The following is a 19,592-nucleotide window of genomic DNA, read 5'->3' on the forward strand; positions in this document are numbered from 1 at the left end:
TAAATCTTGATCTACCATGCTAGCATAGGGCATTGGTGCTGCCACTTGCACTTTGCACGTCATATCCCCCTCAAGGCCCTTACCGCCGTTAATCTGGTGTCAGGTCAGAGCCTTGCTTCTACAGTAAGGACACTGACAGCAAGGTTGAGTTAATGATTCTTTCAGTGAGCAACGCTGGATATAAAATTTACAACACACGCGCTGAGGTGACTGTGTGGCAATACAGCCATGACCTGTACAGTCAGGCTTATTGTTTTTTCCACTGCTGTAGTTTCCTTGTGTTAGTCATGAAGAAAAGACAAATGACTTCTCATGAAGTCCATGTCAGGGAATTTCTCTTGTTCTTCCTTCTCTCTGACAAACTGCTCATTATAACAAGGTGAAACAGAGAAAAAAAACAAAGACCCTGCCCTTTTTCCTCCTTTTTTTAAAGGATGTGTTGCAACTGCAGGTGAGTGCACAAAAAACTTTAAGATATTGACCTTCAAAAGAAATGTATAGATCTGTGCACCCTGACCTGAGCAGCACGTTTTAAATCAAAAGGTAAGGGGTCACCTGGTCATAAATGTTACCTGTGTCACTGCTGACGCACTCTAGTCCATTGATCCAAACAAACAGCTGTCAGCAGTTTATAGGTAGTCTTTTATAGATGGCCAGGACATAGCAGCATCTGTGAGATGAAGTGCACTGTGTACTTCCTTGTGTCCTTCTCTCCATGACTCAAAAGGGCCTCTCTTCACGGTGCGCAGTGAGAAATTCCACATCACAATGACTCTCACTGTTCAACGTGAAGATGTGTGTGCACCTGAGAGGAAGAGATCAGGTTCACACTGCCTTCGAGAGTGCTAATGGGGGCGGTTTAAAACTGAAGTTCCTTTGAGAGGTACCTTCCAAAGTTTCACAGCACATCTGTCTCAGTCTCTCAAGCAGGAATGTCGAGTGATGTATGAGTCATAAGTGGACACAAATACGAGCGCACACTGTAATCAACACATGACTGGGTTCATTCTGTCTGAGCTCAAACATTTACCTCAGCTTTTACACCCTCTCATGCCATAAAGTGATCAGTAATGGTGAAAGTAAACACTTTTATCTTTTGAAGGAAGAGGGGGATTAAGGAGTGGCAGCCACTGTTAAGACCTCACCAGTACAGACAAATTATCTTCTTTAGCCTTCCCTCGTAATGAAATGTGGTATTGTCTGAGAGAATGAGATTTTTTTATTGTAGAATTAAATTTGTCAAAATTTCTCAGAGAAATTCCTTTTTCAGTTTCATATGCACCTTTGGGACACATAAACACTTTAAAACTTTTAACAGTCACCAGCCAAAAAGGTGCCTTTATGAAAATGTTACATGTATCCCATTGTACACACTTCCATATGCAACAGTTCAAAGCAACTAGCTGTCTGATGACGAACATTTCCTCTGATTGGATGCTTGAGAGTCATGTTTTCAAATAATTGGCTTGTCAGACTTCTCTGTGTGCTCGAAAATAAAGGGACAATTTTATGGCCAAATATGTAAAGATGCTAAGAGAATGAGGAGGATCTGATTTAATTAGACCGCCCCTGCCACCATCTAGCCCGGAGTCTCACGTACACTGTGGTACAAATGTAACTTTTCACCAGCCGTGTTTGTTTTGAGACTCATTCCCTTTGTTCGAGTCAACTTTTTACCGGATACAACGCAACGAGGTAAGGTATTTATCTGTACTGTCACGTAGCGCTGTTGTTTGAAGCATTGTAAGTTTGTACCATACGTTAGTAGCGCTAGCAGCCGGTGCTACGGCGTAGCCGTTTGCTAACGTGACAACAAGCTAGCTGTCGGTTCGTCCATTAGCTAAGTAGCCGTCCATATGTAGCTCCACTGACAGCCTGATGACGTGAGGCGTGTCTGTAATGTGTAACATTAGTAAAGTAAAGTAGCTACGTCCTGCCAGTCATCTACCAAGTAGAGCTAAAGTAACCTCAGTCTTCATTTCATTGATAGACTCTTAAGCTGTAATTGTTTGTATATGTATTTAATCAATCAATAAGCAATAATAAAAGTCCTGAGAGTCATTCAAGTTTTGCACCAGATTTTTTTTTTGTGTACATTCGTAGCTCAGTTTAATTTGATGCAGGATTGTGACACTGTATGTTTGATATTTCAACTTTGTAACAATTAATGAAATTGTATATTTATTATAAGTATGTAAATGTTTCACTGCAAAAAATAATGATGATTTAGCACCCGTCAAACTTTAGGGCTGTGCCAAGGATGCTGGCACAGCTACATATAGACTGATAACACACCTGCAGGACAATGAAAAAAATGCTACACACAGGTTGTTTACAACATCTGAACCAGACTGAAACCAACACAATACCATGATGCCATTTTGAAAGTCACATTCTTCTCTCTGAAATTTGATCTCCAGCTTTCATGCTTATGTAATTGTCCAACACCACTTCCCAATATGGCGTCACCAGCCCTGCGCACGTCTCATGCAGGCCATTGGATAAAGCAGAACAATGAGTGTCTGAAGTTAAGTTACACTTTCTCACAAAGGCTCCGTACTGAGTTGCTCTCTGGTCATGGGCACCACCTCACCTCCAGAGGTAACATGAGGCGATAACTTGTTTGCTTTCCTGCTTCAGCGAGGGTGAGACTGATAGTGGAGCACTTTACTGGCACGTTATTGCCCACAAAAACATTTTTCTTTTCAGTGGATGACTTTCACACAGATGGTGCCAAGAGTGTGAATGGAGCTTTTTGTCCAACAGGAAGAAAGAACAGAAAAGCCTGATACATGCTGTATCTTTCTTCACACACACCCAGCACATTCTGAACAGCTCTTATATTAACACTCATAGTTAATTTTCAACTAGATACATAAAACTGTCCAAGCTGAGATCAAGAGATTAGTGCTCGTACTGACAGCTCATCATTTTTCTGCCAACTCATTCAAATGCTGCACAAACAGGCTGTCTAGGTATTTCAAGATCTGTTGATTGTTATCCATTCCTTCTTTTCAGAATGTGGCAACTTCTCACTTAAAACATGCTCAAGATAAGAAGTTTCATGTCATACAGATAGAAGTTACATAGCAGCTGATAAAGCAGCAGAGTGGAAGGAGATTGTTCTAACATTGTGTTTACATCTTTATCCCATTAAACAGAAGTAGTGATAGAGTTTGGAGGAGTTGCAAACTGATATAGGCTATTCAACATTTCCTCTATTTTTCAGATAAATCAACCTCTGCTGTTAATCGACTTTCCTCATGCTAAGGGTTTGGAAAGATCCGATTTTTCAACTTGCCCTTATGTGAATGAGAGTTGAACGTCTCAAAAGTTGGTGCCATTTGCATGAAAACCCTGTCAACTGTCAGTTTTGGGTCCCTTTAAATAACAGTTAATATTAGCAACTCAGAACTTGCACATGCTAACATTACTTTAGCAATCATTTTGTGACCTAATAAGTTAATAATAACCTAGTTTACTTGAGTTTTTTTATGTTAACATGAAGTCTCACTTTTCTGTTTGTCTTGTGATAACCAATCAAATAGCATTGACTGACTTTCTTGCTAATAGTAATCTTATCTAGATCTTTCAGTACATAACAGGTGCTGGCTGACTTTTGCAGCCAAGGGTCTCATGGAGTTCCAGTTTTGATGTCACCTTCCTTCATCAAATACCAAAAAAAAAAAAATAATAATATTCACAAGTATTTTGACATAAATCATCAGTAGAAGAATTTTCTTTGATGTGTATTTTGATCTTAAAGTTAAACCCTGTCTCTTCTGTTGACATTGAGGATGATGGCCTGCACTGTTGCCTTTCAGCAGAAGATTTAAATTTTTTGGCTTCACTTTTGGATAGTTACCCCATCCATCATTTTACACAGTATATGAATATCAGAAAATATGACCTGATTGACCTCCAGATTTTCAGATGCTCTGTCTCTATGGAAGAGGTGGATTGATGATGACTCTAATGAACCAACATGTTTGATGAACAAACTGGAACTATTTTAATTTTTTAATTAAACGCTCACTCAAAACACTACCATCCTTTGTTTTCCATGCCTGACATCCTGTAAGCTGCAGCTCAATGAGTTTCCAGAGGATGTTGTCATAGTGAGAGCCGATTGGAGCAGACAGTTCTGGAGAGGCGCCTCACTTTTTGATCACTGGCTACGGCACGCCTAAGGGCCAGGCAGGAGGACCTGAAAAACCAGCTGCCTGACATTATTACACTCTGCGAGGAGCAAGTGAGCAAGCGTGGAACCTACTCCTCCTCCTCCTCCTCACTCTCCTCCTCCCCTTTTCATAAACACGGTGGTTCCCACACAAAACCCCACACAGAGGTATCTGCTTGTTTTTAGTCCTGTGTTTGATCCTGTGCTGCCTGTTTGGACACTGGGCACTGTCACTTCAGAAACACCCAGGACGTGAAACTTTCACTTGGTGCGGCTCAAAGACTTTTCTACTCACCTGTGTCTCCCTCCTGAGAGCTGCGGTGCCTGTCAGCCCTCCACCTGTGGACTATGCCCCCCTCAGTCAGCTGAGGGAGGGGGCTCGGCGCTGCTCAGGCTCCCATCTGGAGAAAGCTTGGGCTGGAATCAAAGAGGAGACGGTAAGGTGAGTCTGTGAGCAAATCTCTGCTTTTCACTCTTTCTTCCTCATCTTTTTCCCCCTTTTGACTGGCTGCTACTTTTTAGTCAGTGCTTTTCTTTGTCTGGTGTGTTTATGTGTGTGTGTACAGTTTGTGAGAGCAGGGGTTCACCCAGACAATATGGCGGGACTCAGGTGAGTCCCAGGTGAAAGGGAATAGCTCACATTCCTCGTAGCTCTGAGATTGTCAGATTTTGTCTGTGACTGTTTGACCGGACAGTCAACACAGATTTACATCTGAGCTGAGAAGATTCAGTTTCATTTCCCAACACTGCCTGATCTATATCGATTTTTGTTCAGTAAATGTTTGTCGGAACAGCCCCACTTATCATATCATCAGTCATCACTGATCTGTAGGAAAATATGACCGCTGTTTGTACGGTATCACTGATCTGATTCAGAGCTCCCCCATGTTTGCTTTCATATCATTTAAGCTGTGATGTGTTTCTCTGTTTGAAATCCTCTAAACCACAATTATTTAAGCATAAAAGCAAAATGGCCTCTCCTCACTCATTTTGTTTCATTGGGCTTAAGTCATTTGTTTTTTAGGTTAATGACTTTCATTTCACAATAGGTGTAACTAAGACAATCTTTAGTTTTGTTATAGGCTGAGGCTAAACCCCAGGAATGATAACTAGTAAGCTTTTAATTACAAGTCCACAGGTGTTCTTCCTGATTCAAAGTCACAAAAGAAACTTCAAAATGAACATCAAAACCCAGAAGTATATTAAGATTAATCAAGGTGCAAAAATGCTTCCTTGCACATACCTCTTTAAGACAAGCATTTATTTCAAATCTCCGCGCAAATAGCGGGGCATGTCCAGACTTTTCTGCCCGGGCCACTAACTTCAGCAAGGTAAATGTGCACTCCAGAGTTTAAAACTAGAAATTACAGCTTACTGGTAATTTAACAACTGCCATTGAAAATCATTCAGGGAGGGATCAACAAACAGCCTGCTGTGGCAAAATGTTAACCTCCAGTCTAAAACATAAACAAATGGAGAAGAGCTGCAGTTCCTTTAATGCCCACTTGAGGCTGGAAGCAAAAGTTCCTGTAGCCACACACACACCCATTGTAAAATTCCCTAAAATAAACATGTTTACAGCCTAACCCTGTTATGCAATAATAAATGTGTAATAAATGTGTAATAAATGTTTTTGGTCCAAATAGTTTATATACATAGATTATATAATAAATGAATATTGAGTCCTTGATGTTACCAATTTGTTTCTGTCACAGGCGGATTGGTAATACCAATTTTAACCTAGCTTTATTATAGTTTGGATGGAGGCAAAGACACTGGTCTTCAGTCTTTTTGTAGGCAGCTACAGGTGCCCTCCTGTTGAGTCAGTCAAGCCTTTAAAAAGGCATAACCTTTGAATTAATAACTTCAGATATACTGTGTTTAAAAAAAAAGATTCACCCCATGTACAGTGTGGTTTTCAGACCCAATCTGTTTTTGAACCTGACTGTAAATATGATTAATTAGTGTGAAATTGTTACTTTTGGCTTGGTGTGTGGTTTCTGGTGTTTCTCCTTTCAGTCTCAAGTGCAATCTTGAAAAACTGAAGTTAGGTTAGGTTTCATCCTTCCACATGCACTGTATAAGGGTGAATTTGCATATACTAATTAAATTAAAGGGGAATGGCTGCTGATTAGTGAGAAACATAGGCCCATCTCAATCCTGTGTCTGTGAGGAAGACTGAGTGTTAGATTGCTGTTAATAGACTTCAAATCTATAAACTGAGACTGGGACTACATCCACGTTTTGTAATGGACCAAACAGTTGACTTAGACTAGAATCCTGCCTATGGTAATGAGAACAGCCAGTTGTAGTTGAGGGATTTTTTTTTAGGGGTTGGGATGGCCACGTATGTTCAGGACCAGTGCCTCTTTGGTCACCCATCTGGTCTTCCCCTGTGCAAACAAAGAGCTTGTTGCTACTTGTTACATTGAATTAGAGAAATACACAGTCATCAACCAGTTTGAGCAAAATTTTAAATGAAACAAATGTTACATTGTAACATGGACTCTTCATTCACTCGTAAACAGACGTGGGAAGTTTGTAACCAGTACAAACAGAGAAGGGCGAATCAAGAGGAAACTTAGCTCTAGTGGAAGACTCCATTCTGACTATCATGACAGCATTGTTAGTCACACAATCATGTACTTTAAGACTTAATCTCGATATTAGTTTTTATTACTTATGGAAAAACAGATGTCTAATGGAAAATCCAAACCAAGACAAAAAAGCAAAAGTCTTAAGATTAATCCTGTTTCAGAGCTGATAATCCCTGTACACATTGTCAGTCTTTTATATCAAAACTGTCTTTGTTCAGAAATAGATTTCAGTGGTTGGTTTACGCAGATTACTCTGACCAACTGAGTCTTTGGTATAGTTAGTTCATGACCAGAAAATCTGTTATACTACGTCACAGATTGAATTAGAAGGTATTAAAGGCTCTTTGGTTGGGATTGGGACCACTTTGTTTTGATGAGAAGAATGAAAACAGCTTATTATTCACTTCAGTGTTTGAAGCTTGACAGACATTCATCACTTGGTCCCAAACTCGTGTTCCCAGATGGAATGACTCAATCTGGACTTTTTTGAAGCAAGAATGATGATTATTTGTGTCATCTACCAAAGCACGAGCACTTTTGTTGCAGTTCTAAAAATATACATTAGCCAAGCTCTTTGTGACTGCAATAACAACACAACCTGCCGAGTGATGAAGGAGCCGTATTCTTGTGTCCCAGCCATAGTGTTGAAATTTAAAAACAAGTTTTCAATTCTATGTAAGAACATTTGGATATATGTTGTCTTAAAATCTAGCATTTCTAATGGAACAGAAATTGTAATGATTTGTGGTTCAAGGTTTTCTGAATGGTGTATTTCTGAGCCAGTATAGCCTGTTCTTTAGCTACGTAAAAATCTATAAACTACCGGTAGTACATCTTCATGAGCTGAAGCACTGTGATCACTGTCTATGAAAGCCCTTCTTTCTCAGACCACAGGATAAACTCTGCACGCTGCATCACAAACCAGTCAGAGCTGCTTTAAATCTCCCTGTGATTGATAGTGAAATCCTTCTTCAGCGTGACATCAGAAAAAACAAATCATACATTTACGCCTGACGTGATGGACATGACCTCAGCTGTGACTCTATACATTGACTCCACCTGTGTCATGTTAACCTGCTTCACATCGACAGCTTAAGTTTTTGATGTGATTGTCATTTGATAAAGGGCAGATTTTGAACGCATGTACGATCCTGTGCTCAGCAGTAGCTGTTGTGATTACGAACAACACGACAAGTAGCACATGAAGAGTGTGTGTCAGGCCAGCCGTTAGCTCTGTATGAATTTTTCCTCTTTGAAAAAGGAGGAATCTACATTGTTCCTCTTCTGGGATGCGAGACCAATAAATGATTTGTTTACTGAGGGAGGTAGAGAGGATATTGAGTCTGCAGTGTGAGCGAGTGGCTACAGATTGTGGAACAACAAACAGACTGTTATTGAAGCGAGGAGACTGGTTGATGAGGAAGCAGATACTGACGTCAGAACAAAGTGCTCCCATTAGATGTGGTTAGAAATTCCTGTACCCTGAAATACCCTGAAATATTAAAAAGACATTTTGAGCTGGCAAAATGTTGACCTGCTGTGAATTTTATTTTATGGCAGAGACAAGTCAGTGGTCAGCACTTTAGCGTCACATGTTAAAGATCCTGAAGTCAAATGAATGTTTTTGTGAAGGATATATAGCTTAACATTTTCCCTCTCTTTTGGTTATTTTCAGCAGTTTCCTCTAACAAGCAAATGGGCTTTTCATCCAGATTCCTTTTTTTTTGTCATAAAAAAGTTATATGGTTATTACTACTAGCATTTAAATCAGCTATGTGTGTCAGTGCATTCATTTAGGGCAGCAGTAACTCAGTCCCAAGGGACTGGGAGTTGTTACTGGAAGGTCACTGGTTGAAGTCCCTGCATGGACCAAGATGTGGAATTGGGCCGATAGCTGGAGAAGTGCCTTTAAGCATATATAAATACCATATCTTCCACTTGCTCAATGTTGTATGTCAAAAGCATCTGCTTAGCGAAACTGTTAATACTTTCACTAGCTTGTACTTTTTTATTTTTGGTATAGCTACCAGTTGTTGTAAAGAATGAGAAACAGTATTAAATGTTTTCAGTAGACAGACTTATTCTCTTTCAGCTGATAGAACTACTTTCAAACCCAAGTAAATATGAAGAGGCAAATCACAGCTCTATATTGCTGAGTCATCTAGCTAGCTAGCTAACTAGCAATTTAGTTAGTTAGCCAAGTTCAACATTACCAAAAGCTTGTGGAAACAGTCAATAGATAACTCATCTTTAAACAATTTTAGACAACAGTTTTCATGTAAGCCATGAAAATAAAGTTTATCAAGGTATTTTTACAGTCCCTTTTTTTTTTTTTACCTACTAGCTGTATATTGGGGTACAGGCTGGTGCTACAGTTGTCTTTAAAACTCCCTGTCCAAAACACATTTACATAAGACGAAGTCTGGCTAGTTATTACCTCTTTTTTTTATAACTTTAAATAAGCTACTTGTTCTTAGCAAATGCTTAGTGAAGAAATAGTTAGCACATGGTTCCTGATGTGACTCCATATTGGACAATCTCTCATTGTGGGCTTACTTTGAAAAATAACTCTAGTGTGGATTTAGTTACGGACTTGTGAAGCAAGTTATTTCCCCTTTCTCAAGATTTAAAGCCAAGCTAAACTAAACTAAGCTAAGCTAGGAGTACTGGTCTTGGTTTCCTGTATAGACACAGTTGTGGTATCAATCTACACAAAACTTCTCATTCTTCTAAAATTGAAAAAAGGAGATTTTCCGAAACTTGTAGTTATTCACTAAAGGAAATTTAGGGGCTTGGACCTACTTTTTACACGGTAACTTCCCCTCGCTGCTCTTTCTGTGATGTTGTTTTCAAACAGTAATGTGTGGTTATGTAACAGCTGATTGGTTTTTGTTTATACAGTATGTTGCACTTCTGGCAGTGTTCACTGCTCAGATGTTTGTGTTCTTCAGGAAGTCGACTGATTTCATGAACTGATGGTAGGACTGTTAGCAATATGAAGGGTGTGAGAGTGCCAGAGTTTACGTCTCTCCTGATTCTCGCGTGAGCTGAACCAAAGGTGGACTCAAGCTTAGGCCATATTTAGCCTGATGTATTTGACACACCTCATTTTGTAAGAGTTACAACATTACAGACACGCACAACTATCTGGCATGTGCCAGAGCTGACGTAGGCATCTCTGGCCAAACCACGCTGTGATAGCCAACAACTTTAGATAGTTTCTCTGAAAATGTGTCTCTTAATAAATACTGTTAACTTCTACTAGCGTCAGGGATTCACAGATGACATACTTCTTGATTACCAAGGATGGCTCTGAAACTTAAGTCCCCTTCTGAGACAATAGAGAATATCTCTTTCTTGCTAAAATTACACCACCACCTCTTCTTGATTCAGGATCTCGTTGCCCTGCCAAAGACAGTTTGAAGATCCCAGCGATGATATTCTGGCTACGAAGCTGAGTATAAAACCTGATCTACTAAGTCCACGTCTTAAATGCAAGTCTTCAAGGAAACTATGTGTAAACCACTTAAACCCTTACCCTAACCAACTCTAACCCTAACTTATGTTAAGTTAGATTGTTTTTTTTTCTTCATTTTCATCAACAAGCCTGAGGTGAAAAAAAAACTGAATTCTGTGTTTTGGTTTTATGAACAGTCTCTTGTGGATATAAACTCACTGATATCATCTGCACCTGTATCTGACACCATGTAACCAAAGCAAATGACCATTTAACCACTTATCAGGAGCTGTCACCTCTGCAAATAGCATGACATATGTCATTGTTAATCTCCCCGCTTTAATAGTAAGTCAACACACAGAGAACCAGTTGTGTAATGTTTGCTGTTGAGCAGGAAGCTCGATATAACATGTACAGTAAACCACAGTATCCAGTTATAGCATAAAATTTCTGTCATCAGTCAGCTTTTTATCACTGATCCAGTATTTTAAAATACGAGGACTATTTCATATTTCTGATTATGATGATGATGATGATGATGATGATGATGATGATGATGATGATGATGAAATGTGTAGCGATGAATAAAGCCATAGCTTTATCCATGCTCATGTTTCAGAGCAACAAAATTACATTTCATTTTCATCCCGTTCGTTGTTATCTTGACCCCGTTACAAAAACATATTGTGCAGTTTATCTCTGAATGTCGATGACAGGCAGGTTGCATTGGTGATGACTGTGAGATATGGGGATGCACATACTTTCACACTGCTTCCAGGTATTGTCAGCTAGGCAGTGAAATGTAAACATTTAAGCTCTATTTATTACTTGGCTATGCACATAGACCTCTGTATTTGTCTCTACATCACACCTGTGTACATGTTTTAACATGAATACACACAAAAAGGAGTCGTCAGTCTGCAAGCTAGAGGAAAAAAATCTCTAATCTACAGTTTGGGCTTTTTATGCCTTTATTAGGAGATAGGACAGTAAATAGAAACATTAATATCATATATGGAATAAGAGGCAGTGGGTCAGACTTTTGAAATAAGTTGAAATAAAAACAATTTTTCTTGCCAGTGGTCAAATGAGATTCTACACAGTTCATATCTGAATGCTTGAGGTTGCTTGAGTTAGCATTTGTTAGCTATGATTAGCACATTTTAACACTTTTCTTTTTTTTTTTTCCCACGGACAGTTCGGCCCTGTGTTCCTATAGTTCATAAATCGAAAAAGAGTTTTAGCTAAAGCAGATCTTATAGATGCATTAGACTTGTTTTTATTTCCTTAAGAACAAAAAAAACAGATTTTGGAACAAAATATTTGAAATGTGGGAACAAAGGTCTAAAGCAGGGGTCTCAAACTCATGCCATGGAGGGCCAAGAGGCTGCAGGTTTTCTTTCCAACCAGAAACTCCACCAGCTGATTTCACTAATTACCTCACCTTCAAGCAGAAGGCAGGGACTAATCAGTGAATTCAGCTGGTGGAGTTTCTGGTTGGAAAGAAAACCTGCAGCCTCTTGGCCCTCCATGGCATGAGTTTGAGACCCCTGGTCTAAAGGAACACAGACGCCCCTATGCAGGGACTTTAGGCTCCTAGCTAGTAGGCACTCAGTAGCAGTACTGTTCTGTTTATATTTTATTTATCTATTTATTTTTAAATCTTTTTGTTTATGTTTGGATTCCACCAATAGGATAAAGCAAAAGTTAACTTGAGCTTGAAAGATGTCTGCTCATCTAAATATTCTGATAAGAGCTAAGCTAGCTAGCAGCTTTGAGTGTCCTGAGGAAGCCAAAGTACACTAACTTTACAGTCATAAGAATATTAAGTTTTCATGTAAAAAAAGTTAAAAAATAAATAAATAAATAAATAAAAGGCTTCATAAAATGTACAGTTATTCCTTGAAAATTATTTTCTCCTGTCAAAAAAATTAAGTGTGTTTCAAATGCAAGGAAATGTGTCCAATGTGGGAGTTAGCCGTTAGCCATCTATCACCCACTTTTTCATTTATTTCAGACCCTCTCTGACAAAAACTGACACGTAGCAGTAAAGTTAGTTGTACTTTTTGCTGTCTTCTTTTTTTTCAACAAGTTAAAAGTAGCAGGATTGTATTTTTATGTTCTATGTGTTTGTCGGCACTGTGGTTTCAGGAGTTTGATGTTTTCTGACTGTCAGAAGCCAAACATCTGTTAGCACCTCTCATTACCTGAATCATCAGCCCTCACATCTCTTGCAGACGATGATGCCATAAAAGTAAAAAGCTTTGCATACTTTTTGTGAATTTGACTGTGATCAATCGAGCAGCAGAGACATTGCCTAAGGGATGGGTGTGTGTGTGTGTGTGTGTGTGTGTGTGTGTATACACGTGTGTCTGTGCTTCTCTTCCTTGTACCAGGCTTTTCTGCTTTTTATAGCTGATGCAAATTTTGTCCGCTTGAAGCACCTGTTCTGTGCTGCCGCTGTGCTTCACTCCCAGCGGACACATTACAACGTCACTCCAATTCCTGTCTTAATTGTGGCGGTGATTTATTTTTACATCTTTCTTTATACAGCTCCTAGAATTAAAGACATTTTTCAAGGATAACATGGTTCACATGATGTCAAACCTTTATGGAAGATCAATGATATCCTAACACTGGATGACGTTGGGAGAATTTGTTGAAACTAGTTAACGATGACAAGCACAAGAAGACGAGATTCATCTAAAAAAGGTGTTCTTGTATAAAATGTTATATTTTGGGAACAAAGCAGGTGATAGAATTAACATGAGAATGATTTTGGATCATGGAGCTGTGTAATTAATGACCAAATCTGTGAGTCAGGCTGGAGTGACTCAGTGACTCTCATTATCTTCTTTGTCTTATGTAAAAAGCAGATGACGGCCTTACATGATGACGTGAGTCAGTGCAGAACAGATCGTGAAAAAAGATGTACAGGTTGACATTTTTAAAACAAAGGCTTTGTGCTGTAAATCACCATGTTGGTGTGCTGGAGCTGTAATTATTTTATCTCAAGTTTGCATGCAGCATGCAAAGGTATGTGATCTTTGACTCAAGGTAAGTATCTCTTACAGGGACAGCCCTCAGTCCTAGCGGTGCGTGGATCGTTTCCTGAACAGTATCAGGGAACCCTACTCTGTGACAATCTGTGCTTCACACGTGACAAAAGGAAGATTAGATCAAGATCATGGTGTACTTTAATCAAAACATCATAAAGCTATCCTGAAGCAGCATTGCATCAGAGAACAGGCCTTCCTGTTGTTACTGTACAGTTGGTTTCCTACAGTGGATTTGGTGCTTTACTCATAATGAACATGCAGCAGAAAGGTGGTTGTGGAACTGACTTACAATGAAGCACTTCTTCTCATGATATTAGAGCAAAAAATGTGTTTCATGTGTTAGTGGATAATGTCTGGATGATACTAGAGCTTATAAATACCCCAATCTCTGTTATTAGTTTATTTTTGTTTTGATGTATTGTATGTATTGTTTTATTTTAAAGAGGATTTAAATGAGCTATACTACTCAGACAAGGGATGCTGGTCAGCTTGACTCTTTCATTGTAAAACTGGCAGCTTCGAATTCAGCTTCTTTGAAAGAAGCAAGTTTTTTTGATACCAAAAAAGATCTTTTGACTTTTCTTGGTCGTGATGCATTCATTTTTCTTCCGTCTGCAGTACATTTATTAGCTTCTCAGGTCAACTTGACTTTTGCTCAGTACACGGCTCCACATGATACTGGTAGGTTAGGTTTTGAATTTTGATTAATTTCCAAGCTGAACATGGTGGACAGATTAATGACAACTAATACAATGTATCCTTTTTTAACTGTTATTTCTTCTACCTTTTTATGACTTTATCTATAGAGCATAGTCCATAGGTGGGAGCAGTAAACAGACATGCAGAAAAAGAGAGGCAAGTTGGACTGGAAGCCAGGCCGACTGTATGAGCACTAGCCCAGGGGTGGTCAACCAGTCACAGACCAAGAGCCACAAAAATTACCGTGGTACTACAAACACATCAAAAACACACTTCCTCTTGCACATAAAGAAAAGGACATTAGATGAAAATCAATACACTTCCAAATTTTGAATTGACATTTATTGCATTTGTAAACGCATTACTGCATTTGTAAACGTGCTTCAATTTGTACCTAGAGCCGTGTCTAAGACAAATTTCTGTTTCTACTGCAGAAGAGACAAAGTTTCATCTATTTATCTATCTAGATAGCTATGAACACATGTGCAAGGTGAGAAAAGAAACTGAAACTCAAGTACTTAACTCAATCTCATCACCCAAGTATTAATCAATACTGATCACAACATCAATGTATCAATAATTTAGATTGATTGGTACACCACAACTCATAACAATAAAAGATAATAATAAAAGATCAAAGAGCCCCGCAGGTTGGCCACCCCTGCACTCGCCTCATACAACCTAACTGCAAGGTCATACCAGCACTCCTCCTCACAGTGTATTCTGATCATGCAAACATGATACCATGCCCACCATGGATTGTGTCAATATGCAATCAAGAAAACAGAGAGCGTGATGGAAATGTGGCGTTATATGCCTCACCAAAATACCTTAAATTTATAAATCTGACTCCATGCCCTTCTCACCTCTTTCCATGCAGTTCATTGATGAGGAAAGAACATTGGGAGGCGTCCTGGTTCTCAATTGAACACAAATTGTATTAACAATTCATCAAGAATATGCATTTACACACTAGACACTTCCTGTCTACATGTTGCAGAGACAGTTCATGGGACTGACCCTGTTTCTTTCTCTCAGCACCAATATATAGTCACTAACAGAGTTTCTCTAAGCAATGTAGATAGAGGCGTCTTCTCATTGGCTCCTTGGGTGTTGTCTTCCCTCTTATTGGCTGCTGGCCGTCCTCTGTCTCTGTCTGCAACTGGCATTCATCAAGTGGGTGATCAGCCCCCTTCCTTCACTTATCTGTAGAGAAACTTTTACACACATCTTTCTATGTTCTCTCTTCATTTATCTTTATTGTGTTAACTGAAAAACATTTCTAACATCTACAACACTACATTACTAACTTGAATTATAAGAGTTACACACACACAATTAATTCTTTTTATTATTAGGCATAAACATTAACTTCTCTTGTGGTCACCCCCTACTCTGGGAGCTCCATAAAAGGAGCCCCCAGACCCCCTCAAGTGCCTTGAAATGCATACTAACACAATGAACACATCCGTACAACCAAGTTAGTCAAAGCACATCTGTATAATATTGCTAGTAAAAGCATGTCTACATAAGCTTTATATTCTTACAAGAGCCAAAATCGTACTTTGAAAATCACCCTTTCTGATCCCGGGAAGAAGATCACATGCTGTGTCAACAAATAATACAATATAAGTTTAGTTTCTAAAAGCAAAGTTACCAGAGTATGCACTTACACTGATTTCAACGCATTGGTTGTACTTTCGTTTCCTAACATTAGATGAATCATGTAGTAGAGATGACCCTGTCTGCAGTGGACGATAGCCTGGCTTTTGTGACAGCTCTTTAAGTTTCTCAACAAAGAGCCTGAAGGGTCATTATCCTCTGTGAGTTATACACTTAAAAAGTATTTACTCTTTCAGTTAAGCGTAAAAATTGACAACAGGTTTTGTTGCATGTTTGTTTGTCAGAAATAGAGTCATGCACCAGTGAATGCTGATTTTCTTCAAATAAGAAGTTTTAAGCACTGTGAAAACCTTTTTCTTTCATCAGGCAGTTTTAAACCAAGTGTTTGTGTAAAGCTTTAGCAGACATGGCAGTGATGTATGGACCTGCTGTGTGATCTGAGAGCCAGCTGACAAAGAGTAAACACAAAGTTGTTCAGTCATTCAGGAGCAGTTTTTGAGCACTCAGTGGTTAGTGGTGTAGGCGTGCTTTGACTTTCTTTTTAAAGAAGTGTAGCTGCAGTATTAGTTGTGATTAAAATAGATTTTAGTAATGGTTTCAGTTTGGCAGGAACATTAGTGTTGATGTAGTAAAGTTGGCTGTTATTAGTACATAAAGATCCTCATTCCTGTGGTTTCTGCTGACGCTGCTCTCGCTGTTCCAGCGCTGCGTAAAAGATCCTGCAAAATATTTTCATGCTCATGTGCTTGATCTGATGTTAATATTTTTTGTACCTCAAAGAAAGCAGTGTTTTGAGACCATGTGGGGCTTACTCATGATGTGTTTCTGTCTGGATAGGTTGATGCTGAAGATGCAAGCCTCAACCGTCTCACCTGTGAGCAACACTACCCCTTTGAACACAACGACCGTCACTAAGTCCAGAGAACAAATCCTCATTCAGAGTAAGGGTTCTTCTGTCCTTCTCTTCTATCACACAGAAATAACACACCAGTGTGAGTCATGTGCTGTTACCATCACTTGTCAGAACATCACTCAAGGTTAAAACATGTCTTTGGTCAGCCGAGCCTCACTAAGAAGAACCATTGCGTCATTAATGTAATCAGGATGGTTTGTACAGGAGTGGCACTCATGCATTTAATAGAAACTATTTGACATGTTCTGTTTGCTTGTGAGTGATGCTGTTGCTAAGTAACCACACACTGCTCCTGACTGGAGGGTACACAAAATAAGTTTAACAGCATGGATCTGTGGGAATGTATAAACGAAACATGCAAATGCAGGAACACAGACGCTGAACTGAAAAGCAGCATTTGACTGACTTCAACCCTCATTTCTTGTCTCTCTCAGGTTCTGGGGCGATGATCGCAGTCATTGTCATCGGCATCATAATCATTCTTGCCATTCTACTGATCATCCTGAAGACGTACAACAGGTAAGACGGCATTCCTGCACTGACAGGACAATTCCTGCAGAGTGACTGTTAAAAGCCGTCGAACAAACAATCAAGCTATTCTTATCCAGTCCAGGAAGGGAGAGACAACAGCTGCTGCAGCTTTCAAAGCCTTTATCAGGCCCAGACTGTGATTGTTGTCAATAAAAACAACTATGCTATGCAAAGATTTTCTTGGTGTGCACCATCTATTAAGCTTGTGACCCTTTAATGCAACATAATGTCTCCAGTGCTCCAGGTCAGTTGCAGTGTGTTAACGGGTCAGACATGTGACCTGCTTCTCTCAGAATGTGTGGATAATCAGAATTATTTTTAAAGCAAAGGTGATAAAATTAAGATTATTCATAACTGACGGTTGAATATGACCACAAGGCCCAAAAAGGGTCCTACTGTTAATCTCTGTTTCATATTTTTATTGTTGTGTTTACAAGAAGAGAAAAAGAACCTCCACATTCTGAGACACGTTGATGTCATCAATTAACATGCTTGTATACATCATTTAGTTTAGATTTATACATTTTAAGAACAAACAACAACCACAGCACATCCAAAGAAAAAAGAAAGAAAAGAGAGAGAGAGAGAGAGAGGAAAAAAAAAATTGGAATAAAAAATGGATAAATAATAATAATAATAATATTAATAATAATAATTATATATATATATATATATATATATATATATATATATATATATATATATATATATATATATATATATATATATATAAATATATATATATATATATATATATATATATATAAATATTTATATATATATATATATACGTATTTATATTTAATTTTAAAAATAATAAAAAGAAGATGATGCTTATAAATATATGAACAAATTCAAATACTACTACTACTACTACTACTACTAATAATAATAATAATAATAATAATGATAATAATATTAATAATAATAATAATAATAATAATCAATTAATCAATTTATCAAGTGAAGAAATAAAAACAATAGGAAGGAGGGGTTACATTGTCTGAAAAGATCCAGAAATAATTGCCATTTCTTGTAGAATTTGTTCAAGTTTCTCATTTTCAGATATCTAATTCTCTCTACTTTTAAGAAGGACATAACCGCGTTCACCCACTGTGTGCTTGAAAGAGCTGTTGTGGATTGTCCTAATGTTGATCTAAAGTGTCAAACAATATGATGTCTTCAACACAGAGTAACTGTAAATTTACTTAGTGACACATGAATGTTTCACATGAATCATTTTCATATTGGAAAATGACTTCATACAAATCAAAAATATATGTATCAAGAAAATGTTTGAACTAAATTGTTGTCCAATTTGTCAGACTTTTAGATTTTAAATTTCCATCAGTGTGTTCACACAGGTTTGTCTCTTTGACTCTATTTTGGGACCACTCACTTCAAAATCGTATGCAGTTATAGTAAAAGATCCAAATATAGAATTAAAGGAGACAGCCAGTGGAAATATGCACAAGTATATCTAATAAATAAACAGTCAGTGTATATTCTGAAGTAATGTTTTTTTTGTTGCCAGGCGGACACATGCCTCCAGAGTCCTGGGAGTAAGCAGTGGCTCCAAACCTCGTCAGAAGATGTCCCAATCCACGGTGCAGAGCAGCATGCCGCTTACCCCCATAGGGGTCAACTCTGTGTCGGGGAGCATCCCCAGCTCAAACCCTGCCCCACAGAACGGCTTCCAGCTGCCCCGAGCAGAGTTGAGCAGCCTGGAGGAAATCCAAATAGAGCAGAACAGCACCAACAGTGGCTCCACTGCAGTCACCATACATGACACGCCATCATTAGAAAACACATAACAGAGAAACTGAGGTTTGGTCTCACAGGAGGAACTGAATGATCTGTTGTTTTTATACTGAGTGCTGACTGAATCCCGAGGAAACTCAAGCGCCAGTGTTGTCACCTTCAATCTTCACCAACTGAGCCACTGCTGGTGACGACACAGATGACAAGTTGTCCTTTTTGTTAAACAGAAATAAACATCATGAACAAACTGGTGCCATACACAGACTCAGTGGATTACATGAAGGATGATGAATTACAGAAAACGAAGACTTTGTTGTGATATTGCTTCAGTCAGTGTTCATGTTTTTAGATGCTTTTAGTTTTTTACAGTTTGAACTTTTTTCCCCCTGTTTGTCTTTTTTGCAAATGTTCCATCATTATTAAAAAATCAAGAAATAAAAGACTGTAACAGCTTGACGGATGTTTTCCTAAGTGAGCACATTTCTAGAGGACTACACAGGTTCAGAAGTAAATGTAGATTTAGTTTAACTTCAGACAAAGACAGTATGAAAGATATGCTTTTGAGAATTATTCCTGAATGTTGTTTCCCCTGAAGTGTAATTTGTCTATACCTTTTAAACTAAGATTCAAGCAGAGTAGTTTCTGTCTTACTAAATGTCAGTTTTCTTGTATGATGAAGACATCACAGAGATATTTTGTAAAACATCTTGGCGTCAGCCCAACACCCTGATGTGAGTCCTTGTAAAGTCTGACACCAAAGGCTTTTGCACTT

At 38.6% G+C, this 19,592-nt stretch overlaps 1 protein-coding gene across 5 annotated transcripts; it reads left to right on the forward strand.

Annotated features, from left to right (window-relative positions):
- The first annotated feature begins 1,465 nt into the window (after nt 1-1,465).
- ncmap (non-compact myelin associated protein) lies at nt 1,466-19,567 on the forward strand. Of its 5 annotated transcripts, none has more exons than XM_074692469.1 (5): nt 1,466-1,695; nt 4,083-4,252; nt 16,453-16,556; nt 16,963-17,047; nt 18,594-19,567. In XM_074692469.1, the coding sequence occupies exons 3-5, from the start codon at nt 16,457-16,459 to the stop codon at nt 18,871-18,873; spliced, it is 465 nt and encodes a 154-aa protein (XP_074548570.1). In that variant the 5' UTR covers nt 1,466-1,695; nt 4,083-4,252; nt 16,453-16,456; the 3' UTR covers nt 18,874-19,567. The 5 variants fall into 5 exon arrangements, with proteins under 5 accessions (XP_074548570.1, XP_074548573.1, XP_074548571.1 ...); XM_074692472.1 differs by having other exon boundaries at nt 4,089-4,252; XM_074692470.1 differs by lacking the exon at nt 4,083-4,252.
- The last annotated feature ends 25 nt before the right edge of the window (nt 19,568-19,592 follow it).

This window comes from Halichoeres trimaculatus, unplaced genomic scaffold, assembly GCF_033239565.1.
Source record: "Halichoeres trimaculatus isolate MK-OKI-2021-1 unplaced genomic scaffold, fHalTri1.1 fHalTri1_scaffold_17, whole genome shotgun sequence".
In the NCBI taxonomy this organism is placed as follows: Eukaryota; Metazoa; Chordata; class Actinopteri; order Labriformes; family Labridae; genus Halichoeres; species Halichoeres trimaculatus.